Source organism: Capra hircus, chromosome 29, assembly GCF_001704415.2.
Source record: "Capra hircus breed San Clemente chromosome 29, ASM170441v1, whole genome shotgun sequence".
In the NCBI taxonomy this organism is placed as follows: Eukaryota; Metazoa; Chordata; class Mammalia; order Artiodactyla; family Bovidae; genus Capra; species Capra hircus.
This window is the reverse complement of record NC_030836.1, coordinates 21889370-21917089: the sequence shown is the minus strand read 5'-3', so window position 1 is coordinate 21917089 and position 27720 is coordinate 21889370. Positions and strand designations below refer to the sequence as shown.

Sequence of the window (27720 nt, the reverse complement as noted above, 5' to 3'; positions counted from 1 at the left end):
ATCTCTTAATATTTCTTCCTACCTTGTACATAGTAGGTGTTCAATAAATCATTGGATAGTGAATGAAAAGATTGGTGGCTAAATATGGAAAAAAATTGGCTCAGTGTTTCTATTTTTCCCAAATACAACGCAGGATGAAATTTAGTTTCAAAACAGCAATCTCAGAGATATTTTTCCTATCAATTTAATGTTAATATTGTTGAACAAAATAAAGTAAGGATCACTTTTTAATACTTGTCTCAAAAGAGTTTAAATAGCTTTCTGCTTTTTTTTTTTTTTTGCCTTGGTGATTGTTCATAGAGGGAATACAATGAAAAACATTACTAGAGTCTGACATACATTTAGTGTATATGCTTTTTTCAGGCTGAAAAGAATGAAGCTAAAAGTAGATATGCAAGGGAAACCCAAACTGGACATAAGAAATGCATAAAATATTCTAAGGATTGAAGAGAGGTTGGGGTGAAATTTTAAGAGAGAGAAACCCAGGACTGATTGTGGAATCTACTCAGCATGTTTCCTCTCAAATGACCTTCTCTGCTGTTTTGGTGAAATTAAAGAGGACAGTTTTCCCACCTTATTTTCGTGGCCCATAAAAGTCATGGTAGAATAAATGAGATGACCTGAATTTGTTACCGATTCGCCACTGAAATATGTACATATGATACCTGAATTAAAATAGGTATATTTGGGCAAATAGGAAGATGTCTACAGTTATAAAACTAGGCAGTCCTTGATTTGTGGAGTCATAAGGCTCTAATTTTTAAATAATTGTTTATGTTTCAAGTGAATTTTTGCATAAATGTGTCAGAGGTTATAACTGAAAATAAAAGATGAAATCAGTGTTTCATAACAAGATTGTCGAGACACAACTAACAATTAATTTATTCTGATTGTTTTACATACTGTATCTCTAATCTTAAAACATTCTACACAACAGTCATTATTCACTGCATTTTATTTGAAAGAATACTGAATCTTGGAGAAGTTATTTGCCGTGGACCACAGAGATTATAAGTAAAGATCTGAGATTTGAACCTAGAAATTCAAGCTGTTTCTGTATAATACTTCACCTTCATTTTCTGTTTCTTGGTTCAGTAGAAAAGTTAGGAAGGAGGCAGTTTGTTCTCTTGGATTAGTAGATGAAAAGACTGATGCTAATCAGAAAGTATTATGAGAAATGCTGAAATCCAAAAACACTCAAGATCTATTTAAAAATAGAGGACTAGTGGAAGATTCCTTTTTCTTTTTTCCTCCAATGGAAAGCCATCTTTGTCTCATTGTTTTTTGGTTCTCTCCTGTGGGAAGTACAGTCTGCCAGCTACGTGGATTCTTTTACCCCAAGCACTGATGGAAACAAAGGAAGAAACATAGAGAAATAAGCCAGCTTATATAGGTGTTAAGCCTTAGTGAGGAAAGAGAGTAAAACATAGTTAGAAAGATGTCAAGTTGGTATAGAGGATTGGGACCTTAAAAAATACCTCATTCTAGGATATCTGTATTTCCTTTGCCCACATGCAACTTATATATATATATTTCTGGTGTTTATGTGGTTCATTTTCTGATTTATTCTCAAATATCTTGTTTATACTACCTTCTCCTCTGTTAGCATTTTCAAATCTTAAATAATGCATTCATTCATAAGGCTTATAGTTGAATACTTTCATATACTCAGATCATACAAATGAGTCAGTAATTATTTCTGATCTTAAAAAGTACATAGGTTAGCAAAATAGAAAGCTTGATTACCCCACAAATGTGCCAATATCAATATAAATACTAGACTGTGGCTGCTGCTGCCAAGTTGCATCAATCATGTCTGACTGTCCAACCCCACAGACGGCAGCCAACCAGGCACCTCCGTCCATGGGATTCTCCAGGCAAGAGTACTGGAGTGGGTTGCCATAGCAGACCTAAACATAGGCCATAATAATAAAAGACTGTGTTTTATGAATAAGAAGACTATCTTATCTAATAATAATAGAGGCTTTCTTCAGACAAGCAGATCTTAAAAGAAAGAGCAGGGATAGAACTGAGCTTTGCATGACTAATTTCTCCGTCCTGTTCTAGCAAGCAATAAGTCACTGTGCTTCTTCTAAGAAAGGGGAAGAAGGCAGATGGAAGGAGGCCTGGAGTGTTTTGCTGGTGTAGATCCCTTCAAAATGAAGGAAGTGACAGAAGTTAGGCCGACTGTTCCCCCTTTTTCCCTCCACAATGATGAGTTTGTGAATTTCTCTTTTATCCCCGCAGTTATCCAGTTTGGATTTGTTACATTATTTGTGGCCTCTTTTCCTTTGGCCCCTCTTCTTGCGCTCTTGAATAACATAATAGAGATTCGAGTGGATGCCTGGAAGCTTACAACTCAGTACAGGAGACCTGTAGCTGCTAAGGCTCATAGCATAGGTGTTTGGCAAGACATTCTTTACGGAATGGCTGTCCTTTCTGTTGCAACTAACGTAAGTAGACCTATTTCAGTGGAAACTGTACCTGATGATTTTTTTTTTCTTGGGGATAGGGAGATTGTGAATAATGTTTAACTCAGTATTTACATTGATTTCATCATGGTGACCTTTCTAAAGACAAAACATCCCTAAACTGTTATGTGCTAAACAACACAGACAAATCTGTGACATGCAAACTCCCAGAAATACAAGGAAAATTGTAAAAACGTGCTTATTAAAATACCATGATACCCATGCCACGTGACAGAGTAGACAGAAAATAAGTAGTGGTATAAAGAATGTAAGTAATACAATTAAAGCTTGATTATACATAAAGTTATGCAGTACAAATAGAATATATAACATCTACCTGTTATTTTTATGGAGCACTTATTAAAAATGGTAATAAAACTGAATTCCCAAAAGCTGAAATTTTATAATGCATATTCACGTACAATAATGGTATAAAAAATGAATTTGATAATAAGATAGCCAAAAAAAATTTAGCCACTTAATATTCATGCTTCCAAGAAAGCTTATTGCGCAAAGAAGAAATAAAATTGAAATTACAAGGAGAACTTAATTAAAATGAAAACTCATATGAATCAGCTAAAACCATGTTTATAAAAAGTATATACCAATAAGTGCTTTTATTATTGAAAAGAAGGAAAGTATGAACTGAGCCTGTTATATAAAATTAAGAAAAGATTTAAAACTAATCAATAGAAAGCAGTAAGAAAGAATAAAGGTATATGCAGAAATAATCACATTAGAAAACAAATAAAAGGTAATATAATTGCTAAATAAACCAAGAGTTGGTTCATTGAAAAGATAAACAAAATTCTGACAATCTCAAAAGAGAATTACAATGTACAGGTGAGAAAATTATAAAAATGCTATATATATATTTATTCTAGTGCATTTTAAAATCTGTTTGAACTTGTCACTTTTTTAGAAAAGGAAACGGCCAAAATGTGCTCAGTAAGTGATATAAAAGATGAAATGTATCAGTAGCTATAGGAGCAATATTAAAAAAATTTTAAAATATTTTACATTAAAAATGTAGATGGCAGAGCAAAATGATTTTAAATTGACTCATTTTACCCAAAGGAAACATGACATTTACACTATTCCAGAGCTTAGGAAAAGATGGGAGACTAGCATTCCTGCAGAGTCAAATACTGAAATTAATTGCACTGCACTATGGGAAATTTACCAGTACATGGTCTGCTGTTTCTCCATCCTCATTCCCCATACACCCCCTGACACACACACACACAGTTGGTCCTATCTTATGAAATTGATCCAGGCAAGTAAAATTTGGTTAAAGAGAGTAGAACTGTATTATGAAACAGTAAGAAATGTAAGAAATAGCAAGGCAAGATGGAAAGAGACATACAGGTATGGTGATTTTGGAAACAAATAGTGAGGTTAAATTTTCAATGTAACTCTTTCTAGCTGTGAAATCTTGTAACACTGATCGTACAGCATAAATGAACTATTTTACGTTTTAGGTCAAAGACTCATGTGTTAACATGATTAGTAATAGCCTACTAGTAATTTTCCATCCTTAAGGCACAAAGATCTGAACAATATACAAATCAGACTTTCATAAAACTGCATTATTAGCTCATGATTTTCCTCTTGCTTTGTCCTTTAGGCTGTTATTGTTGCATTTACATCGGACATGGTTCCCCGTTTAGTTTACTACTATGCCTACTCAGTAAATGAAACTTGGCCTATGAAAGGGTATATCAATAACAGCCTGTCAGTATTCCTCATAGCCGATTTTCCAAACCACACTGTACCTTCGGAAAAACGAGACTACAACACTTGCAGGTTTTCTCTTGTTTTCATTTTGCTTTTTAAATGTATTTCTTAAGTTCTCTGTTGTCTTCATGTCTTAACAGAAATTTACTTGGGGCAGTAAAAATCTTGGATAAAGTACATCTGTTCTAAAATTCACACATTGTATGGTTCTGATTTGAAAAAAGTAGAATACTCAAAAGTAAGAGAATACTATCGGTAAAGATAATGTCACTTTTGAATTGTTTCTTATTTTCTAAATTTATTGGAAAAATTTTCTGTAACAAATTTCCCCTTGATTCAGGCTTTAATGTCTATAGATCACACAGCATGGTCATAGTATATGTGCATTCAACCTACTTGAATTTAACTATGTGTCCTCAAACAGAGAGAGAGGAAGAGAGAAAGAACAATATAGCTGGTTCATTAGCCATCCCATTTGAAAGGTTTCTTCGATGCAGGGAGTGTGAAATTGGATTTGTAAACCTGCTCTGTTCACACTCTGTGTCTCATGAACTGTGTGGATCTTTTTACTTTAGGATTTAAAGATCATTTATACGTATGTATGTGTGTGTATATATGTATATATATATGTATGTATACACACATACACACACACGTATATATGGTACATCAAAGCTTTTAAACTTAAACCTTAACCCAACTGCTTCATTTGGGATTCCAATAAAAACAGCAATATCGGTTATTGTCTACCTGCAACACAGGTAGACAAAAACATTTTTATATTCCATATTTTTAATTTATTTTTGGCTGCCCGCGGGCTTTCTCCAGTTGCAGCAAGTGGGGCTTGGTCTCTAGTTATGATGGGCTTCTCATTGCAGTGGCTTCTCTTGTTGCAGAGCATGGACTCTAGGCACGCTAGCTCACTAGTTCTGGCACACAGGCTTAGCCTCCATGGGGCACGTGGTATCCTCCCACACCAAGATTTGAATCTGTGTTCCCATTGACGAGGCAGAGTCCCACCACTGGTCCGCTAGGGAAGTCCTATTCTGTATTTATTTAGAGAAGAATCATAACAAGTGTCAGATTTCTTGATGCCATCACTTCCTAGCTGGACTGAATCTCTGAAGAACATTAATATCTAGACACATTATAGGAAAAAAAAATGAACTCAGAAATTGAACACCAGGGAAACCCCTGACAGATAATAAGTAACACGAAAACAATGCAACGGCATGTAAACCAAAAGAAAACAGAGTTTCAAGAAAATGAGAATGGTCCACAGTGTCAAGTTCTGTTCTTCAGCTGGTGTCAGTGGAGTGATGGTAGAACTCGGTTGTTAAGGAATAGGAAGAAAGGGAATGGGATGGAAAAAGCAGATTTAGCTAACCCCTGAGAAACGTGTCTTCGTGGCAAGAGAGAAGTTTCACTTGTGCCTCCTGCTCCATCTGTACTATACATTAGTAGCATATGGCTATGATTGTTATCTGTAGAGGAAAGATAGATAAATGTTTGGTAATAGCAGTTATTTTCCTTTGACTTGACTTTTGTAGTCAACTAAAAGGGTCTCTTACAAGAAACAATATGAATTTATGCTAGGTCTCTTTGTTTGAAGTTGTAGCTTATTTTTTGCATTGACTTCCATTTTTTCAGATACAGAGATTACAGAAATCCTCCTGACAGTGAGGACAAGTATGCTCATAATATTCAGTACTGGCACGTCCTTGCTGCCAAGATGACCTTCATCATAATCATGGAGGTAAGCCCTTCTTAACTTTCAGGCCAGTAAGTCTCTTCTCACCCTTCAGGCACATATTTCTAAGAGTATCTGTTGAGCAGAAAATTAGCATTATCTTACTAGAGTGTTTTGAAGGAAGTATTTGATGTCATAAAAAGTAAGTTAGGAATAGTTTAAGTACAGCAATTGCCTGTTATTCCTGGCTATTGTTGAAGATACCAAGGTCACAAAAAAGAAAAATTAAGACCTCTTCCCCTGAGGTCAGAGGACCCACCAATTTTACTGAACATCTATTATGTACCAGTTTCAGAAGCTATAATAATAACTTTCTACGTTCAGCCTTATTATTCAGCCTTGACAAATAAATCTGACAGTCAGCAAAATTAAGTAGTTGGTTTAAAGACAAGCAGCTAATATTAAAGCTGAGTTTCAATGCCAGATGTCTCACTGCCAAACCTCCACTCTTCCCACTATATTACACTTCCTTCCTTGTAGAATAGCTAGTATAATTATGGATATAAGACAAGAGAACCAATACAGAGAGGGTGTTTGACCAAGGTTTAAACTGAGGGCCACAAATCATGAGACATGAAGACCTATAAGGGAGAGATAGATAAACGTAGGGCTACCATGGTGGCTCAGTGGTAAAGAACCTACCTGCAAATGTAGAAGAGGCAGGTTCGATCCTGCGTCGATCCTCTCCCGAGGAAGATCCTCGGGAGAAGTAAGTAACAACCCATCGAGTAGAAGTAGTGGCAACCGTGGAGTGAAGAGTCTGGCAGGGTGCAGCCCATGCAGTCACAAAAGAGTCGGACACGACTTAGCGACTAAACAACTAAGAAATATAAGGCACTTATTCACTTGATTGTTGTTGGTGGTGTTCCGTTGCTAAGTTGCGGCTGACTCTTTGGGACTCTTTGCCATCCCCATGGATGATAGCACAACAGGCTTCTCTGTCTTTCACTATCTTCTGGAGTTTGCTCAAACACATGTCTATCATGTTGGTGATGCCAGGCAACCATTTCATCCTCTGTTGCCCCTTCTTCTCCTGCATTCAGTCTCTCCCAGCATTAGGTTCTTTTCAAATGAGTCAGCTCTTCACATTAGGTAGTGAAAGTATTGGAGCTTCAGTTTCAGTATCAGTCCTTCCAGTTAATATTCAGGAGTGATTTCCTTTAGGATTGACTGGTTTGATATCCTTGCACTCCAATGGACTCTGAAGGGTCTTCTCCCAACACCACAATTCGAAGGCATCATTCTACGATGCTCAGCCTTCTTAATGGTTCAACTCTCATATCAGTACATGACTACTAGAAGTATCATAGCTTTGACTAATGGGACTTTTGTTGGCAAAGTGATATCTCTTCTTTTTAATATGCTGTCTAGGTTTGTCACAACTTTTCTTCCAAGGAGCAAGTGTCTTTTAATTTCCTGGCTGGAATCAACATCCTCAGTTTTTGAAGCCCAGTCTGTCACTGTTTCCACTGTTCCCCACCCCCACCCCCCCATCTATTTGCCATGAAGTAATAGGACTGGATGCCATTATCTTAGTGTATTTTGAATGTTGAGTTTTAAGCCAGCTTTTTCACTCTCCTCTTGCACCTTAATCAAGAGGTTCTTTAGTTCCTCCTTGCTTTCTGTCATTAGGGTGGTGTCATCTGCATATCTAAGGTTTTTGATATACCCCCTGGCTCTTGATTCCAGCTTGTGAGTCATCCAGCCTAGCATTTTCCATGATATACCCTGCATAGAAATTAAATAAGCAGGGTGACAATATATATACAGCCTTTATATATTCCTTTTCCAATTTTGAACCAGTCCATTGTCCCATGTCTGGTCCTAACGGTTGCTATTTGACCTGCATACAGGTTTCTCAAGAGGCAGGTAAGGTGGTCTGCTATTCCCATCTCTTTAAGAATTGTTCACAGTTCATTGTGATCCACACAGTCAAAGGCTTTAACATAGTCAATGAAACAGAAGTAGATGTGTTTCTGGAATTCTCTTGCATATGGATGTTGGCAATTTGATCTTGGTTCCCCTGCCTTTTCTAAATGCAGCTTGAACATCTGGAAGTTCTTGGTTAACATCCTGTTGAAGCCTAGCCTTAAGGATTTTGTGTATTACCTTACTAATGTGTAAAATGAGTGCAGTTGTGTGGTAGTTTGATCAGTCTTTGGCATTGCCCTTCTTTGGAATTGGAGTGAAAACTGACCTTTTCCAGTCTTGTGGCCACTGCTGAGTTTTCCAAATTTGCTGGCATATTGAGTGCAGCACTTTAACAGCATCATCTTTTAGGGTTTGAAATAGCTCAGCTAGAATTCCATCACCTTCTCTAGCTTTGTTCATAGTGATGCTTCCTAAGTCCTGCTTGATTTCACACTCCAGGCTCTTTGGCTCCAGGTGTTCTCAGTTCACATACAGCTGAAGCCTAGCTTGAAGGATTTTGAGCATTAGTAAAGGCCAATAATAGGCTAGATAAGTCTAAGGCAAGAAAACGCAAATTCCAGTCAGTTTTTGTTTAATTTTATTTTTATTGAGGTTATGTATATAATTTAAATCTCTACCCCTCTCAGTTCTCTGCGAATCTGTCACTTTCATTCCCACATTTTCCATCAGTGTTTTAGATCACCTTTCAGCCTGGTAAATTACAAAATGAATCCTTTTGAATTTTTGTTTTTGTTTATTTATGATTTTCATTACAGGTTCTGACTCACCATCATTCTGGGAGTTTAACTTCTCTTGTATTAAATACAGTATTTTCTTCAATCTGTGTTTTGCCATTCTCAGATTACTAGTTTATTTAGATGAAGCACATCTTTTATTAATTTTCTGAGGAAAATGGGCAATTTTTGAGAACTTGAATATTAAAATTTCTTATTCTCATAGATGGTTAATTGGTATAGTATTCAAGAGTAGAAGTCATTTTCCCTAAAAATTTTGAATCAACTTTATTTAAATATTCCTGAAATTTTAAGACATTGCTCTATTTTCCATCAGCTTCCAGTGTTGCTATAAAGATACAATACCATTCTAATTTTCCAGTCTTTGTTTATGATCTGTTTATATATCAGTAAACTTTGAGGATTCTCTCACTAGACCTTCTTTCATGAAACTTCACCAGAAAATCATGTGATATTGTCATATTCATTGTTTTGGACACTCACTAAACTCCTTGGATCTGCAAATGTTATTATCCTTTAAGTTGAGACAATTTGCTTGTATTATTTCTTTGATAATTTCCTTCTTTTCTCTGTCCTATGTTTCTGAGACTTTTCTTATTCAGATGTTAACAACTGTTTTGAAATTCTAATTATCATTTATTTTCTCTCTTATAAATAGTCCAGTTTGTGTCCTTGTCTTGTTATGCTACTGTTCTCTCATTCCCATGATTCTCTCTATATCCTCTTAGATATCCTAAATGGACAACAGATCCTATTCATCCATTTCCATCCTACTCTTCCATGTTAGAGTCTTCCTTATGTATTTGGTTGTTCTTGGCAATCTGCTCATATTTAAGAGTGAAACAATGATACCCGATCATGAGCTTTGTGTGCATACAAGAGGAAGATCATTTGGGGTTGGTTTCACTATAGGCTGAAAAGGGGGCCTTTTCATTTGAGACCTACAAAATTTTGATATCTATAATTCTAATTTCTCTGATTAGGTATATTTTCTAGAGGAAAAAAAAATCATTCAACCTCCTGCTTGTTGAGTTATTTCGTGGCTGTGTTGAGAGCCAAGAAGGGAAGGAGGAATTAGAGATCTCGTGATTTAGAATGATGAACTTCACTGAGTTGTCCTATTTTCAGTATGATGCCACATCTTCATCTTCTGCCATCTCTGCTGCCTCTGAGTGCACAGCTTTCTGTTTTAATTTCTGCAGAAAATAAAGCATTCAGTTGCTGCCAGGCGGGGGTTGGAGAGAAGTAATACCCAAATGTGGATGAGAGAGAGGTTCTGAAAATTCATCTGCCCCTTATACAGATTTTTAAATAATCCTCTTATTTTTAACTCCACCCACACTATGAATTCACAGTCCTTAGCACCATCTTTCCTGAACTTTTTTGATGATTCAAGACAAAATTGGCTTTTGTCTTGGTTTCTACCATCACGGTATCATCAATTGCAAATTTAAGTGCCAGCTTTCTTCACTCTCCACTCTGTTTTCACTGTTTCCTCCTTTTTTTTTTTTTTTGTTTCTTTGTGAACAACACAATTTATTAATTTCTTTTACAAATATTTGATTAGGTTTTCAGGAGGAAGCATAGATGAAGATTATATTCAATAACCAAGTTCAACTGGAATCTCTGTAACTACATATTTTAGTATATATTTCAGAGAAGGCAGTGGCAACCCATTCCAGTACTCTTGCCTGGAAAGTCCCATGCATGGAGGAGCCTGGTGGGCTGCGGTCCATGGGGTCGCTAAGAGTCAGGCACAACTGAGCGACTTCACTTTCACTTTTCACTTTCATGCATCGGAGAAGGAAATGGCAACCCACTCCAGTGTTCTTGCCTGGAGAATCCCAGGGGCGGTGGAGCCTGGTGGGCTGCCGTCTATGGGGTCACACAGAGTCGGACACGACTGAAGCGACTTAGCAGCAGCAGCAGCAGTAGCAGTATATATTTATTTATTTGCTTAATGTTGGATTTATAGGAAAGTTCTAAGACCAAAGACTAAATCTTCTTGCTTTCCCTTCTATCTACTGTGTCAAGCACAGTTTATTGAATGAATGAAATGATTTGTAAGGACATTTTGCTGAACATTTGATAGCTAAACAGTGTCTCTGATTTTCTTTTATGTTTCCTCTAGCATGTTGTGTTTTTAATTAAATTTTTCTTGGCCTGGATGATCCCTGATGTTCCAAAAGACGTTCTGGAAAGAGTCAAGCGAGAAAAGTTAATGACCATCAAGATTCTCCATGACTTTGAACTTAACAAACTAAAAGAGAACTTGAAGTTGAATTCTGCTTCTTCTGCTGATTTTACCAAGCATTTAGCTATCCAGGAAAACAAAGCTAATCTGGCTGAATCAACAACCTAATTAACACAATGAGCAAGTAGTTGGTTGCCTATCTGGCTTCACAGTTTATCTGGATTTGGAGCCAGAAGCCAGAAGCCATGTGTCTTTTACCCTTTTCTTCTTCTTCTTCCTTTTTTTTTTTTTAACTCAGAGTTTTTGTACACTTTTATGGAGGCCTTTGTACAGCTTCATGGAGGTTGGAAGAACACCTGTCTGCTTCACTGGCTGGACCCTCCCTAGATATTGTTTCTGGGATTCTAGAAATGATTGTTAAATGTATGTGTGAAATCAGAATATTGGAAAATCATGGGATGTTGCAGTTTGGAATTAAGCACTGGACGTAGGCTCTCCCATCACCTTCCAGTGAAGGTGCACATTTTCATGGTCTTCTTTTGGGTTGTGTTATATCTCTACCCTATCAGAGAAAGTATTGGCCCAAAAAGAATAGAAGTGAAGGGGTCTACTGAGCCATATCTCCTGCCATTTTAGACTATGCAGATGAAAAACCAAAATCAGATAAGATAGGAAAACTTACATATTAAAAATACTGGATAGATATCATGGCAGAGCTTTGTTCTGAAATCACCCTGAGTAAGGTAAACTTCCATCAAAATTCCAGATAGTCCTTCCAGGTGAACACAAAATTGATTTTTCAAGAGACTGAACATTTGGATTTCAGCCAAGGACTAATAACTCAGTTTTTTAAATATAACACTTTGGTAGAAGTGGTTTTAAGACTGAATTGTCTTATCTGGGAAACAGCATGAAGAAGGTGTTAGATTGTTTCAGATCTTTAAGTAAATGAAAGATACAGTGAAGTGATTATGTCTTCTTAGTAGTTTAAGAATGCAAGACAGTGTATATTGATTAACTTACTGACTTCAGTCTAAAAAATTGCTGAAATATTTTTAAAAACCGTTTTTCTTCCACAGTGCCTATTGTACATCATGAAGCAAATCTGAGCATTAACTATTCCTGTAAGTTAGGTACAAGTCATTTATGAAATTTTATCTCATTGTTTAAAGCAGTCTCAAGTCTTTTAATGGGTTTACAACTTTTTCTATTGATGCATTGCTGTACAATGTTCAGTGCCTTTGACCCACAAAATGTGGTTGTACTGTTGATTTGATGATGTAACATCTCAGATGTGAGCTTCTTTCAGAGAAATTGTTAGTTTAACATCAATCACAGAGTTAACACCAAATGTGGATCAACCAAGTAAGAATGCGGTGATGGATTTGACAGCTAAGTGAAAAAAAATGTATGTTCGTTGAATTACTTCTCTAATGCTTTGGCCTATGGCACAGGTACTCCAGTTCTTGTTCTTCTTTCTCTTAAAAATACTTACTATGTATTTTAAACACTATAGAGAGATGTTTAATTATACAACATTTGAATCTCTAGTTTCAAATTACACTTCAGTTTCAAAAGAATAGTGTTCTGTAATTGCACACAAAACAAGAAACCATTTAAGATTTTGTTCAAAGTAGCATTTCATTATTTGATTCTAATAGTTTTTATAAAATTTCCAATATTAAGTATATGGAAGGTAATATTGACTAATGATCAGTATTAAGCATTCAGAACTGAAGATTATGAATTTTATAAAACCATGAGATGGTTACCCCAATATGGGCAGTAATTGGTCATCCAGTAGGTAGATTTTATGAGTATTTTTGCATAATTTTAAATGTTCTCATTATTGAAGAATGATTTCACTTGTGGAAGACATGTATTTTCCTGCTTGAGAGAACCAGTTAGTGATACTATGAAATTAGCCACAGATGCAGTATCTCTGTCAAATCAAACTCTGTTATTGCAGTGTTGAACATTTTGTACAGCTCATATTTCTTCCTTCCTGGGTGCTAATAAAAATAAGGAAGAGCATGGAAATTGGCTTCTTGTATATAAGCTTTAATTATTATGGCTGAAGAGTGTTTGCAGAGCTAGGTTGTAAGATAAATAAAGACAAATTTAATTCACAAGGTTATCTGTAACACTGCAATCTGAAACCAACTCAAGTGTTGAGTTTCTAGGATGTACAGAGAAACTAGCAAGGGAGTAAGTAGTTTTTAAGGTAAGTAAATAGTTCCTATGAGGTAGATATTTTCCTTTTAAAATGTTTTGTACTCACCTTTCAGTTTTCTACCAAGAAATTTCTCACATTTTAAAAGGAAATACAAGTATTGGTCACTTTCCTAAAAAATAAACAAAATCCAAAGCCAAAAAATAAACAAAATCTGATGCCAAATCGGTTCAGATAGATTTGTCTTATCTGTCTCGAGTTGCAATAGGGGAGTCGGTTCTCCTCTTGAGTTGTGAGGGAGGCATCAAGGTTCCTCTTGTGTTGCAGCAGGGAGTTGGTCCTCCTCGAGCTGCAAGGGAAAACTCAGGATTCCTCTCGAGTTGCAGCAGGGAAGTCGGGGTTCTTCTCAAGATGTGGCAGGAAATTAGGGGTTCCTCTTGAGTTGTGATGGGGAACTCAGGATTCCTCTCGAGTTGTGACAGGAAACTCGGGATTCAGCTCATGTCGCTGCAGGGGAATTGGGCCTCATCTAGAGTGGAGGCGGGGAACTCGGGGTTCTTCTCCAGTTGCGGAGGGAAACTCGGCTTTCCTCTCGAGTTGCCATGGAGCTCTAGGGGTTCCACTTAAGGTGCAAAATGGTAGTCAGTCCTCATCTTGAGCTGAGGTGAGGAACTCGGGTTTCCTCTCAGTTTGCCATAGAGGACCCATTAGTTATTGTGAGAGGGCTGAATTGAGCATCTAACTACCAAATGCTGGTTGATATTTATCAGCGTGGCAGATGTTTTTATCATTCACTCAAACCCATAGCTGTTTTATTTTTTTTTAATAAATGTTCCAGAAATCATTTGAGATTTTATTCAAAATAACAGTACAAAATTTAAAAAAAAATTTTTTTTTAAATAACTCTTCAAATGTCATCTCAAATCCTTGCCTTCATCAGTTTTCCTTTGCACAAAAGAAGCAGAATCCACTTCAAAACATTACTTTTACAGGAATCCATCAAAAAGGGGGTGAGGACTTAAGAAATGGAATGCTCTCTTATTTTTGCTATATATTATGATCCCTTGACTTTAACAGTTTTCTTTTGACTAAGCCATCAAGCAAATTATCAAGGAAAAGAAAAAGGAAAGAAGATAAACAGGAGGCTAAGAGGAAGAAGGAGCTAGAGTTCTTTCTTTATGAAGAGCTCTTTCCTTATGAAACTTTGTGTACCTCTGTGGGGAGAGAGGTGTTGGGAGGTGCGTGGTGCAGCTGTGTGTCTTTCCTAAGCCATCTAATGAGGGTGAGTGAAAAGTCAAAGAAATTTCAAGTTAAAAGCTCTTATGTGTCAAAATAAAACTTTTGATTCCAAAGTCACTTTGTAGTGTCAGGTGCCCTGTGTAGCCCTGGGATCTCTGTTGATTTACTCCAGTTGTGGGTAAGGAATTTGTACTACTGATTCAGAAGTTGAATCTGTTGTTGTGAAAGAACCTCTCTAATAGTTGTTTTTAGTTAGTGATAGTTATTATGTTTCCCTGGTAGCTCAGTCAGTAAAGAATCTGCAATACAGGAGACCCAGGTTCAATCCCTCGGTTGGGATGATCCCCTTGGAGAAGGAAATGACAACCCACTCCAGTATTCTTGCCTAAGAAAGCCCATGGATAGAGAAGCCTGGTGAGCTAGTCAATGGGGTCTCAAAAGAGTCTGACACAACTGAGTGAATAAACCACCAAAATTATTATGTTATCAAAGAGTATCATTAAGGAAAATAGCACAGTGAGATATACCATTTGCCAGGCTTAGAGCAGCCTGCTCCCATGAATCACTATAACTATTATGGTATTTTTTTTCTAGACAATATTTAACCTCCCTAATTTGTGTGTGATAATTCAATCACATCACTTATTCCAGGATTATGTGAAAATTCAGAATATTAAAAAGGATAGTGTGTTTCAGTGTGTATGATATACCTGCTTCCATTCCCCCAAAACTGACTAGGTATGACTTTCCTATGAATGATTCATGGTGTTAACCAAGAAAACAAGTGCTTTCCTTTCTTCTCTCTTTTTTTCTTTTTTTTTTGAAAAGAGGGTGATATGAGGTACACAGGAAAATTTGCTCTTATGTTGTCTGCTCAGTTGACAGTCATGTCTGAGTCACGTCTACTCAGTCATGTCTGACTCTTCGAAACAACCTGGACTGTGGACTGCTGGGCTGCTCTGTCCATGGGATTCTCCAGGCAAGAATACTGGAGTGGGTTGCTATTTCCTCCTCCAGAGGATCTTCCCAACCCAGGGATTGAACTCGTGTCTCATGTCACCCGCATTCACAGGCAGGTTCATTATCACTAGTGCTACCTGGGAAGCCCATAAACATAAATTTCATTCATCTCAAGAGATTGTGGAGAAGGAAATGGCAACCCACCCCAGTATTCTTGCCTAGAGAATCCCATGGACAGAGGAGCCTGGTGGGCTGCTGTCCATAGGGTCACACACAGGAAAAGGCAACCCACTCCAGTATTATTCCCTGGAGAATCCCAGGGACAGAAGAGTCTGGTGGACTGCTGTCTATGGGGTCGTATAGAGTTGGATAGAGCTGAAGCGACTTAGCAGCAGCAGCAGCAGCAGCAGCAGCAGCAAGAGATTCAAATAGGCATGATGAATAAAATAATACTTAATTTTAAGGTCCATTTTGACGAACTCAATTTATTCTTATAGTAAAATATTGGTAATAATTTTTTTTTCTGAATTTGAGTGTTCTAAGAGGATTTTAAATCATTTTTGGTTGTCTAGAAACATTGAAATGCATTATATGGAACATGTTCAATTCACAAAATTACAAGTTTGTCACATTTAGCAATGCACATTCCTTGAAGAAAGAGTCAGAATCGTTCAGAAAAAAATGGAGAAGGTGGTAATTTTTTCTTGTTTTGCCTTTTTAATCTTTCCTACTTTGAAAGGTGTTTAAAATGAACAGAAAAGTATAAGAAGAAAAATAGTGTGTTGCGATATATTACAAAATTTTTCTAAGTCCGTCTTTCCCCCAAAGAAATCCACAACAAGCTTCATTGGAATTGTCTGGGCTACTTGAGTGAGATAGTGCATTTCCCTTGTTTCTATCCCATATCCCTAGGAATATAGTCTATGCTGTTGCCAAGTCACATGGGAGAGGAGCTTTCAAAAATCTTCAGGGTTACTTTGGGGGGTGGGATATAAAACTGGTAAGAATTTCATAAAAGTAACATTCACTAGCCAAGAGCATTTTATGTAATAACTCCCAAACATCTATCATAGGAAAAATATGCAAAGGCATGTAGACTCAGGGCTTCCCAATTTGTCAAATTGTTCTAATCCAGCAGTGTGAGAAGTGGCTGAAATCTTACACCCTCAGAAGCCTAGGCCTGTGTAGTTAAGAAAATAATTAAATAAAATAACTATGGAAAATCTTATGTAAAAGAGATGAGATTATGTGTGTTATGCCCAGAGTCCGAGTCCCCAAAACTGAGAGAATAAGACGTCCACAGCAATGCAAAAGCATAAAGGGGTTTTATTGCCAGCTCGAGCCAGGGCTCCCGACTCATCCAGCGCAGTGGAGTCTTGAGCCCAGATTTACAGTAGTATTTATAAGTTTAGAACAAAGACAGGGAGTTGGCAAGGGTTGATTGGCAGCAGGGATTTCCTGGTATTTACTGATTGGCCAGTCATTATCCCTCTGATTGGCCAGAGTTACCGTCTCTCTTATTGGCCAGAGTTACCATCTCCGGAAGCCCCGGAAGCATGACTCAGGGATTATTTTTGGCCTAGTGTACCTCTCTGAGCCTGTCATGGCTCTGGTGAGGTTGTAACATTCCCCCCTGTCTTTAGATCATATAGAGGAATCTTTCTCTTTGTTTTGGGGTACAGTTTGATATTGCTGTCTAAGCACAAATAGTTGAACTGTATTAATATGCTCTTTTATAAACGTAATGAGCTAGGTGTTTGGTTTTGGGCCCAGTAGTCGTAGATTATCTTTTCAGGGTGGTACAGGATTTTGGGCATTACAGTCACTATTATACAGAACTCAGTTTTGCTTAAAAACTGATGCATGTAAACATGGAGTTAGCCCGATGTGTGAACAAACCCAACATTTTTTGTCTCAGACACAATCTAATTTGTCTTATTTAGTCTTGTAATATTGGCCACCTGGGCACATAGTGGGGCTTTTTACTTTTAAAGATAGGGCATATGGGAGGGGGCCTCTCATACATAACTTTGAAAGGGGTTAAGTCCAGCTTGTAGGGGGTATTACGCGCATGGAAGAGGGTGAAGGGAAGGAGAGTTACCCAGTCCCTGCCAGTCTCTACTGCCAATTTTGCCAAAGTTTTTTTAGAGTCCGATTTATCGTCTAAACCTGTCCTGAGGTCTGGGGATTGTATTTACAATGTAGCTTTCATTTGGTCCCCAGAGCTAGGGCCAGTCCCTGTATAATCTGACTCACAAAGGCAGGCCCGTTATCAGAGCCAATAGTCACTGGCAGCCCAAACCTAGGTACTATTTCTTTTAGGATCTTTTTAGCTACTATCATTGCTGTTTCTCTCTTAGTAGGGAATGCTTTCACCTACCCAGAAAAAGTATCCACCAAAACTAACAGATAACGGTACCCATACTTGCCTGGTCTTACCTCTGTAAAATCTATCTCCCAGTGTTGCCCTGGCCTCTCTCCCTGGTACCTCAATCCCATATGCTGTCCTTTTCCCGGCTTCATCATCTGGCATGCTTTGCAAGCCTGGACTATGTCTCGTACAGTCGCCTGTTGTCAGGGAAACCGCAAACGTGCTGTCTGTAAGAGAGAGTCTTTTTTCCTCCTAGATGGGTGGTCAGATGTAGGTGCGTACAGAGGTGTTGACCCAAGTTGGTGGGAAGTATCAAGTTGTCATCTTGGTCCTGATACCATCCGTTTTCGCCCTCCTGAGGGCTGGCATTTTTTTGAATCCAATTGAGATCAGAAGAGGAATACTTGGGGGTTGGGGGCAAGGTTCTCATACCTGGGGGTGACAGCCCCACAGTTAGTATAGGGGCTGTGCAGTCCCTGTTAGCCGCCTCATGAGCTGCCATGTCAGTGGCTCAGTTGCCTTGAGCCTTAATGTCTCTTCCCTTTTGATGTCCAGGGACATGTACTATTGACATTGTTCGAGGCTGTTGGACGGCTGTTAAGAGTCTGCAGATTTCAGGCAGGTTTTTAACTTCTTTTTCCTCGGCTATCAAAAATCCCCGCTCTTTATATATTGGGCCCTGGATGTGTACGGTGCTGAATGCATACTGACTGTCGGTATAAATAGTGACTCTTTTCCTTTTGCCCTCTCCAGAGCCTGTATTAAGGCTATTAGTTCTGCTTTTTGGGCAGAGGAACCTGGGGGAAGGGCTTCAGCTCATATTATCTTCCCAGAGTCATCAACTATTGCAGTTCCAGCCTTTCTCTGTCCATCTTTTATAAAACTGCTTCCATCTGTAAACCATATCAGCTCACTGTTATTTAAAGGCACATCTGTTAGGTCTTTTTGTATTGCTGTCGTCTCAGCCAATATCTCACCACAATCGTGGAGGGGGCTGTCTTCCTCCGGGTTGGGTAAGAGAGTGGCCGGGTTCAGGAAGCAGGGCATCTGGAAGTGTATCCGTGGGTGTCCAGCAGCAAAGCCTGATAATGGGTCAAACAGGCGTTAGAGATCCATGTATTTAGTGGCTGCTTCAGAATCCCTTCGATGGCATGGAGAGTGTAGACCAGGAGTCGCTCTCCATAAGTCAGCTTGTCAGCATCATGGACCAGGAGGGCGGTAGCAGCAATGTATTCAGAGGCAAGGTGGCTACCCCACAGCCACTGGGTCCAGTCGTTTGGATAGGTAGGCCACTGGTCTACCTGGTGGCATCCGATTTAAGTTTGACAATGATGGGAGGCCTCTGCTTGGCTAGTCTTACCCCCACAGTTTTTGCCCAGGGTAGAGGGTATTTTTGGACCCAAGGTTGTACATCGGGGTCAATGGCTATGAGCGGCTTTGGCTGATACAGTCTGTATTTGTCCCTCAATGTCAGAGACAAAACTTGTATGGGATGTCCGGTCCCATCTAGAACTGATATCTCTCTGTGATCAAAGTGAATTTGCACATTGACTTTAAATAGTAAGTCTCTTTCCAACAAGGGTGCTGGGCATTTTGGTATCACAAGAAAAGAGTGGGTCACCTGCTGGGCCCCCAGGTTCACTTGACATTTAGTAGTCCATCTATATTGTTTAATCTCGGTGGCCCCTTGTACCCAGCTGGTCTTCTTAGACATCGGTCTGTCTTTTCGATTAAGGACTGAGTATTGAGCTCTCGTGTCCACCATGAAGCCAACCGGTTTCCCCTTCACATGTATAGTTATCCAGGACTCGGGGAGGGGTGCCAGACCCTGAATTTTCTTTCCTCTCGCCTAACACGTTCCTCCCTTTCCTCTGGAGTCTCTCTATGATTAAAAACCCTCTCTGTTGCCCTCACTAGGTCTTGCAGGGATTGCTCTCCCAACCTCTCTATTTTTTGTAGTTTTTTCCTGCTATCTGGGGCTGCCTGATTCATGAATGCTAGCATGATGGCTGCGTGCAACTCATCGGCTAGTGGGTCCATAGGGGTGTACTGTCTAAAAGCTTCCATTAATCTCTCAAGGAAAGCTGCTGGGCTCTCATTTGGCTCTTGTCTAACCAGATTTACTTTAGCCAAATTTGTTGGCCTCCTGGTGGCTTCTCAGAGGCCGGCCATGAGAGTCTGGCGGTACACTCAGAGACGCTCCCTACCTTTAGCGCACTCGAAGTCCCAGCAGGGCCGCGTCAGGGGAAATCCCTCATCAATCAGGTTAGGCTGCATAGTGGGTCTCCCATCTACCCCTGGCACATTTTTTTTTATGCTTCTGACAAGATTTGTTCACGTTCCTCTGTAGTAAAGAGCACTTGTAACAACTGTTGACAGTCATCCCAGGTGGGGTTATGGGTGAAAAGGATAGATTCTAAAAGGTCAGTGAGGCCCTGAGGTTTTTCAGAGAATGAAGGGGTCTGAGTTTTCCAGTTGTAAAGATCACTGATGGAAAAGGGCCAGTACTGGTATGTCCGTTCTCCGTCTGCTCGGGCAGGCCCCGCCCGAACTGGAAATGCCTGGACTGTGGAGGAGGGGGCACCCAGATTGTTTTTTTTTGCCATATTGGTGATGCCCTTGGTTCTTCCCTGAGTTCCTTGGGCAGGGCCTCCTTCCCGGGCTGGGGCCGAAGGCTCGATGTCCCTTTGTATCCCTCCAGAAGAGACGTGAGGAACCTGCGGGGGCAGAAGTGGATCCGCATAGGGAGATCCAGCGGGGAAAGTTCGGTCTCCAGGTCAAGTAAATTGGGGTATAGTGAGGATTCCTGGAATACCAGTTTCACCCAGTTGCTGCACTTTTTGTCTTCTTTCTCTTTGGATGTTTCCACGACTAGTACCTGTGGACGTAATGAAGCTGAGGACAGGGAAGAGGGAAGGGAAGTGATGGGCTGAAAAACAAAAGGTTTTAGCCAGGCCGGGGGTTTTCCACCAGGTCCTGCCAGACCAAAATGTATGGAGTTTTGTCTGGGTGCTCCGAAGTGTAGGGGGCAAGCACCTTCTCTCTGACCATTTGAATAGTAGTCAGGCTGAAGGTGCTTTCTTGTGGCCAGCCGACATCAAAAGCAGGCCACTCGGCAGAACAAAAAGTTACTAACTTGCTTTTCTTCACCAGCAATGATAGATTCTGTGCTCTAGACTTAAAATCAGAGAAGTGGTTAATCATAAGAGATAAAGGAGTAGAAGTTGTTTGTCCCATGATCACAGAAAAGTACACTGGGAGCCAACAGAGCACACAAAGAGCAACGCAGACACCACAAATAGACAAACAGATAAACACAAGGTGGCCACCAACAATACACTCAGTCTTACCTGCAGGATGTTCACAGAGCCAGCCGCCTCCCCGGTACGATACTGGGCCTCGGCCTTACGCTAGACCTAATCCAGTAACCAGAGCCAGCCGCCTCCCCAGCATGATACCGGGCCTCGGCCTTATGCTGAACTCAATCCAAAACTAACACCAGTGTTCAGATATCTCTTCTCCTAGTGAGGAAACCCCTTCTACTGGGAGAATGTTATTCTTCCCAGTTAAAGGGATCCCGGACGAGCCCCCAAATGTTATGCCCAGAGTCCGAGTCCCCAAAACTGAGAGAATAAGACGTCCACAGCAATGCAAAAGCATAAAGGGGTTTTATTGCCAGCTGGAGCCAGGGCTCCCGTCTCATCCAGCACAGTGGAGTCTTGATGAGAGCCACGAGCCCAGATTTACAGTAGTATTTATAAGTTTAGAACAAAGACAGGGAGTTGGCAAGGGTTGATTGGCTGCAGGGGTTTCCTGATATTTACTGATTGGCCAGTCATTATCCCTCTGATTGGCCAGAGTTATCATCTCTCTGATTGGCCAGAGTTACCATCTCTCTTATTGGCCAGAGTTACCATCTCGGGAAGCCCTGCAAGCATGACTCAGGGATTATTTTTGGCCTAGTGTACCTCTATGAGCCTGTCATGGCTCTGGTGAAGTTGTAACAATGTGCTTTTACCAATATATTCAAGAAAATAAAACTGCACATTGGTGAGAAATTAAATACATCACATTCTAAGTTTAAACAATACAAGTTGATTCTCGGGATATAAGCAGGACCCCAGCAATTTCAGTGGGCTAAAATAATTCTTTGCCAATTCTTTGTTCACAATAAAAATCAAGCTAGAAAACAATAATGAAAAATAGGAAAATGATGTAACAAATTTTCAAATAACTCACAGATCATATGATGGAATTTAGAAAATAATACTGTATAACAGAAGATTCGCTATAAAGATAGGACTTTTGTATTGTGGAAGGAACTAGGAAGTAATTTTCTGGGAGGGAAGTTTTGGATGGGCAGAAGAACAGTACCGTTCAGCACTACTGAAATACTGCCATGTTGCGGACACATTGGAGCATGCGCGAACGCGGGACACTCAGCAAAGTCTGTGTAAAACTTTGCCTGCTGTGTAACTACTGCCCTGAGCTCTCAGTCAAGCTTCACTCAGGGACTTGGGGCCACTTGCTGACTAGAAAGGTGTGAATGTGGAGTAGAAAAGATCTTGGACAAGTAGAACCCACTAGATCCGTTTCTGTGTGCCCTTCCCCATGTGCTGTGCTCTGTTGCTGCACGTGTGTCCAGTTCTGTGAGACCCAAGGGTGGAATATTAAATATTTTACAATATTAAAACCTTAGTGATTAAACGAGAGCTGGTGAAAGACTCTGAGTTAAGATCACAAAGTTGGGAAAGGTTTTTGCCACAGTTCAAGCACAAAAATGTGAATAAACGCAAGGAACCAAAGAAGAAAACTGTTAAGAAAGAGTATACACCATTCCCACCACCACAGCCAGAAAGTCAGATTGATAAAGAATTGGCTAGTGGTGGATACTTTTTTAAGGCAAGTCAAAAGAAGAGACAGAAAATGGAAGCAATAAAGGCTAAACAAGCAGAAGCTCTTAGTAAGAGACAAGAGGAAAGAAACAAAGCTTTTATTCCCCCTAAAGAAAAACCAGTTAACCTAAAGAAACCTAAGGAAGCTGCTACTGAAACTAAGATTGATGTGGCTGCCCTCAAGGAAAAGGTTACGAAAGCAAAGAATAAGAAACTGGGAGCTCTTACAGCTGAAGAAGTTAAGCTTAAAATGGAAGCAGATGAAAAGAAAAAAGAAGAAAAAGTAACACAAACTCTGAACTAAAATTTATTAAGCTATCTCCTTTTGTAAAGGATTTTGAAATACTGTAGTTGGCAACATTAGTTGCCTTATTCATGAGAAGTAATACCCTGATCACTTTTTTCTGAGTTTGTGCTTTATTACAGTGTTAATATAAACAACTGTTCTTTATAAATTATTGTGTTGTCCATATGTTTTTCGAAAAATTTCAAACTAGAGAGTGGTATATGTGTGTTTATATGCATTGTATATAATCTATTCCAGGCAGGTTTTACCTAAGCATGATTTTAGGGGTAGTTTTAAAGGTTGTTTAGACTTTAAATATTGGAGAAGGCAATGGTACCCACTCCAGTACTCTTGCCTGGAAAATCCCATGGATGGAGGAGCCTGGTGAGTCCATGGGGTCGCAAAGAGTTGGACACGACTGAGCGACTTCCCTTTCACTTTTCACTTTCATGCATTGGAGAAGGAAATGGCAACACACTCCAGTGTTCTTGCCTGGAGAATCCCAGGGACGGAGGAGCCTGGTGGGCTGCTGTCTATGGGGTCGCACAGAGTCGGACACGACTGAAGTGACTTAGCAGCAAGGGTGGAAGCTCACCAGGCTCCTCTGTCCATGGGATTCTCCAAGTAAGAATATTGGAATGGATTACCCTGCCCTCCTCCAGGGGATCTTCCTGATTCATGGATTGTACCCGCTTCTCCTGTATTGCAGGCAGATTCTTTACCCCTGAGCCAGAGGGAAAACCTCTTCCTTCCCCATAACTGGCTTCAAAGACATTCAGAAAGAAAGCTGCGGCTTCCCTTCTATCTGCCTCTTTTGTAATCTAATGTCACACCATATAAAAGAAAAGACTTCTGGTAAATGCAGCTTCACCAAATTGGCAAAGTACAAACTACAACGGAGACAAAAATATTAAAAAATAAACTGAAAAACTATTGATCATTTGAACAATATGATCAAAAAGTAGACTTCCTTCATGAAATATCATACTTAATATCTGAGGAATAGAAATTTCTTTTCATGCACACTCTGAACATTTGCAAACCACATCAAATATCAGTCCACTAAGAACAAACCAAACCCCCCAGCAATTTCAGTGGGCTAAAATCAATCATAATTTTCTTCTTTCACGATAAAAATCAAACTATAAAACAAAATACCTAGGAAAATAATGTAACAAATTCTGAAATAACTCACAGATCATATAAGGGAATTTACAAAATAATTTCAGGTACATGGTACTGAAAATAATGTGCAGCTCAAATATTACGGGTGCAGTAAATACCTCTCATGGGTTTATAGGGACAATGTGTAGTTTTTAACTAGGCTATTTTAAAAGAACAAAGAAAAATAGCATTAAAAGAAGAGGATAGTAATATAAACTTTTTTTAAGAAAAGGAAAAGGAAGGAAAAAATCAATTTAAGAGGAAAAATTGATGAAAAGCATACAGAAAGCATTCTTAATGGGAACATATTAGACTCATCCTGTTTTTAATCAGCAGCAAGAAATTACACTTCCCATAATCCTGGTTCTTGTTCAGATTACTGAACCCTGAGAACAACTAGAGAAACTAGGTAAAGTGTTTAAAAAATTGATTGAAAACATCAGGAAATTTCAAGGCAAAGGGGGACTCGTGGCCTTACAGAACCAGTGTCTGGGAGAGGAAAGCAAACCTGTGCTTATGGTGATTATTTGATCTTAAGGAAATAGCAGATTTCAAAAGCAAAAATAATAACTGAAAACAAAAGTTGAAACAAGCATTCAACAGACTCAGGGCTTAGGAAAAAGTTATCTTTAGGTCCTTCCAAGAATAAGTACCCCTGATAAAATTCCAGAGTTTCCTTTTGAAACATTGCATATAAGAACACAGGTTGAAAGTAACAGAATGGACCAAAAATACACCAAGGAAACACTAAACAAAACAGATCTATGCATATATTAGACAAAGGAGATTGGAAAGCAATATGTAATACTAGAAACTGAGATATTTTATAATGAAAAGTCACTCCAAAATCACTGCAGATGGTGACTGCAGCCATGAAATTGAAAGATGCTTGCTCCTTGGAAGGAAAGTGGTGACCAAACTAGACAGCATGCTAAAAAGCAAAGACATTACTTTGCCAACAAAGGTCCATCTAGTCAAAGCTATGGTTTTTCCAGTAGTCATGTATGGATGTGAGAGTTGGACTATAAAGAAAGCTGAGCGTGTAAGAATTGATGCTTTTGAACTGTGGTGTTGGAGAAGACTCTTGAGAGTCCCTGGGACTGCAGGGAGATCCAACCAGTCCATTCTAAAGGAGATCAGTCCTGGGATTTCTTTGGAAGGAGTGATGCTAAAGCTGAAACTCCAATACTTTGGCCACCTCATGTGAAGAGTTGACTCATTGGAAAAGACCCTGATGCTGGGAGGTATTGGGGGCAGGAGGAGAAAGGGACGACAGAGGATGAGATGGCTGGATGGCATCACCGACTCTATGGACATGAGTTTGGGTGAACTCCAGGAGTTGGTGATAGACAGGGAGTCCTGGCATGCTGTGGTTCCTGGGGTCTCAAAGAGTCGGACACGACTGAGCAACTGGAGTGAACTGAACTGAACTGAATAAGGAAGAGATGATTAAATAAGCCTAATGGGATACAGCACAATCATTCACTAAAATTGATATGGAGATTTTACAAAACAGTCATCTCGTTTGTGTATAGTTGAATTCACAATTTAATACACACTAGAATCAGAGAAGCCACAAAATATTATCTTTTTTTTTTTTTTTTGGGAATTACCCTTATCTTAATCGCCACCTGCTGGTAGCTAGGGAGAAATATAATTTCTAACCGTTACCAGGTGTCCAACTTTGTTGGCTTCAAAGACATAAACAGTGCTTTTAGTTGGGTCTCAGTAATTCCTGGATAAACATGCTCAGTTTCTCAGAGAGCCTGTCTCCCACCTTGTTTCCACTGCAAAGATGGTGTTACAATTTATTCGTGGAAGGAAATGCTGCATGGGAGAAGGGTATCTGCTTTCATGCTGATTTTAGTCTGTGAGCTGCTTTCTGCTTTTGTTTGCAACCCTTGTAGGTCTGGTCACTCGGAGCCCTCCTAGCATTCTATGACCATTGAACCTGTAGTCTTTTCTGCTGACATCATATGGCAAGTAAATCTGCAGTAGAGGCTTGGATAACACTCCTTGAGAGGAGCAACATCCTCCACTTGCCAACTCCATTCTCCCAGTTTATTTCTCTCCAGATTTATTTTATGCCCCCACCTTGTCTGTGGCTCAGTGACCTGCTGCCCCCAGCCTCTGCTAGGTAGGGCACTAACTGGCAGTGTCACAGATTCTCCACTTAGGACCCCCTGGTAACAAAAATTGAGGAAGCCTTGAGGAAGAGAACTAGATGTTCTTTCTGATCAGACCTATCTACTCCTTGGTTGTTATGTTGGATTGATCCAAATTAATGTGAAGTCCTCTGTATAACTTCCTAGTTTCCCCCTAGGGACTCCACCTGGAAATGGGGGCAATTGCTACCCGAGTTCAATGCCCCCCTGCTTATTGCAGAGTCTGGAATAAAGATTTGGGTAAAGAACTGTATTTAGGATGAAAATCCTAATTTCCTACAGAAAGTGAGACAGAGAGTAAAGCAAATGTTTATCAGGGGATTACCTTTATGGGAAATTAGAGTTCAATCTCACTGAGGGTCTTCAGAGACTGCGTAAAGCAAAGCATAGGATTATTACACTGAGGGATGGACAAGGTGGGATCTTTACCCACCAATTCCCATCATTAACTGATCGAGGGTGGCTTCTAGGAGTAAGTCTTATGCAATTCTACTTGCCCTACTAGGACAAGGACATTCCTGTACCAGGAAAAAAATAAATCCAGGTGAAGAGTTATAAGTACTTGGGTTAGAATACAACAATCTTTATGGACATTGTCCACTGAAGCTACAGGCAAACTCTAGGTGAGTGACGGCTTTGGTGGGGTACTGATAGCATCTGCTTACATCTACTCACGTTATTAGGATATGTATTCCTCTCCCGCTGAAGCCTAGGAAGATGTAAATGCGATCTACATCTTATTACTATGCCTATCTCCTTCTGACTTTATCTTTCTTCTTGCCATCCTCCAAAGCTATGAGCAGTGGCATTTCCTACTTGTCATATTTTGCTTCTTCCTAGTTCTAAATCCAGTCTTCCTGATTTTTTTTTTTAATGGCAAACGAAAGTTGTCTTCTCTATGAACTAGAACTCTTATGGGTGACACCTGTAAGCTTGGCTCTTAATTTGTCAAGTGGAAGTCAAAAGAAAAGCTTTATTGATACATAAATGTACAGCATACAATTCAGTCATTAGCGTGTATAATTCAGTGGCTTTTAGTATATTCACAGATATATGTTATCATAGTACAATGAATTTTAGCATGTTTTCATCACTTCAAAAAGTAAACCTGTACCATTTAGCTATCATCCCCTCCCTAGTCTTAAGCAAATACTATTCTACTTTCCGTCTCTCTGGATTTCCCTATTTTAAGCATTTGATATGAATTATATCACATAATATGTAGTCTTTCATAACTGGTTCAGTTAGCATAACAATTTAAAATTCATACATTTTGTAGCATATCCCAGTGTTTTTTTCTTTTTGTAGATTAGTTATATTCCATTGTATGGCTATATCAAGTTTCATTTGTCCATTGTCAGTTGATAAACATTTTGATGGTTTCCACCTTTTGGCTATTATGGATAATACTGATTTAAACATTCATGTGCAAGTTTTTTGTGTAACCATTTTTCATTTTTTGGGGTAAATACCTCAAGTGGGATTATTGGGTCATATGATAAATTACAGGAGAAGGCAATGACACCCCATTCTAGTACTCTTGCCTGGAAAATCCCATGGATGGAGGAGCCTGGTAGGCTACAGTCCACGGGGTCGCTAGGAGTCAGACACGACTGATGCGACTTAGCAGCAGCATGATAAATTACTGT

The 27720-nt window shown here is 39.3% G+C and overlaps 1 protein-coding gene across 3 annotated transcripts in view; it reads left to right on the top strand.

Moving 5' to 3' along the window:
* ANO5 (anoctamin 5) overlaps window positions 1-12955 on the top strand; it is a 95662-nt gene extending 82707 nt beyond the window's left edge. For all 3 annotated transcript variants that reach the window (XM_018043541.1, XM_018043540.1, XM_018043539.1), the window contains 4 exons: window positions 2248-2453; window positions 4099-4277; window positions 5859-5964; window positions 10756-12955. In XM_018043541.1, the coding sequence (XP_017899030.1) occupies window positions 2248-2453; window positions 4099-4277; window positions 5859-5964; window positions 10756-10986 (722 nt within the window). In that variant the 3' untranslated portion in view covers window positions 10987-12955. The remainder of the gene's footprint in view (window positions 1-2247; window positions 2454-4098; window positions 4278-5858; window positions 5965-10755) is intronic.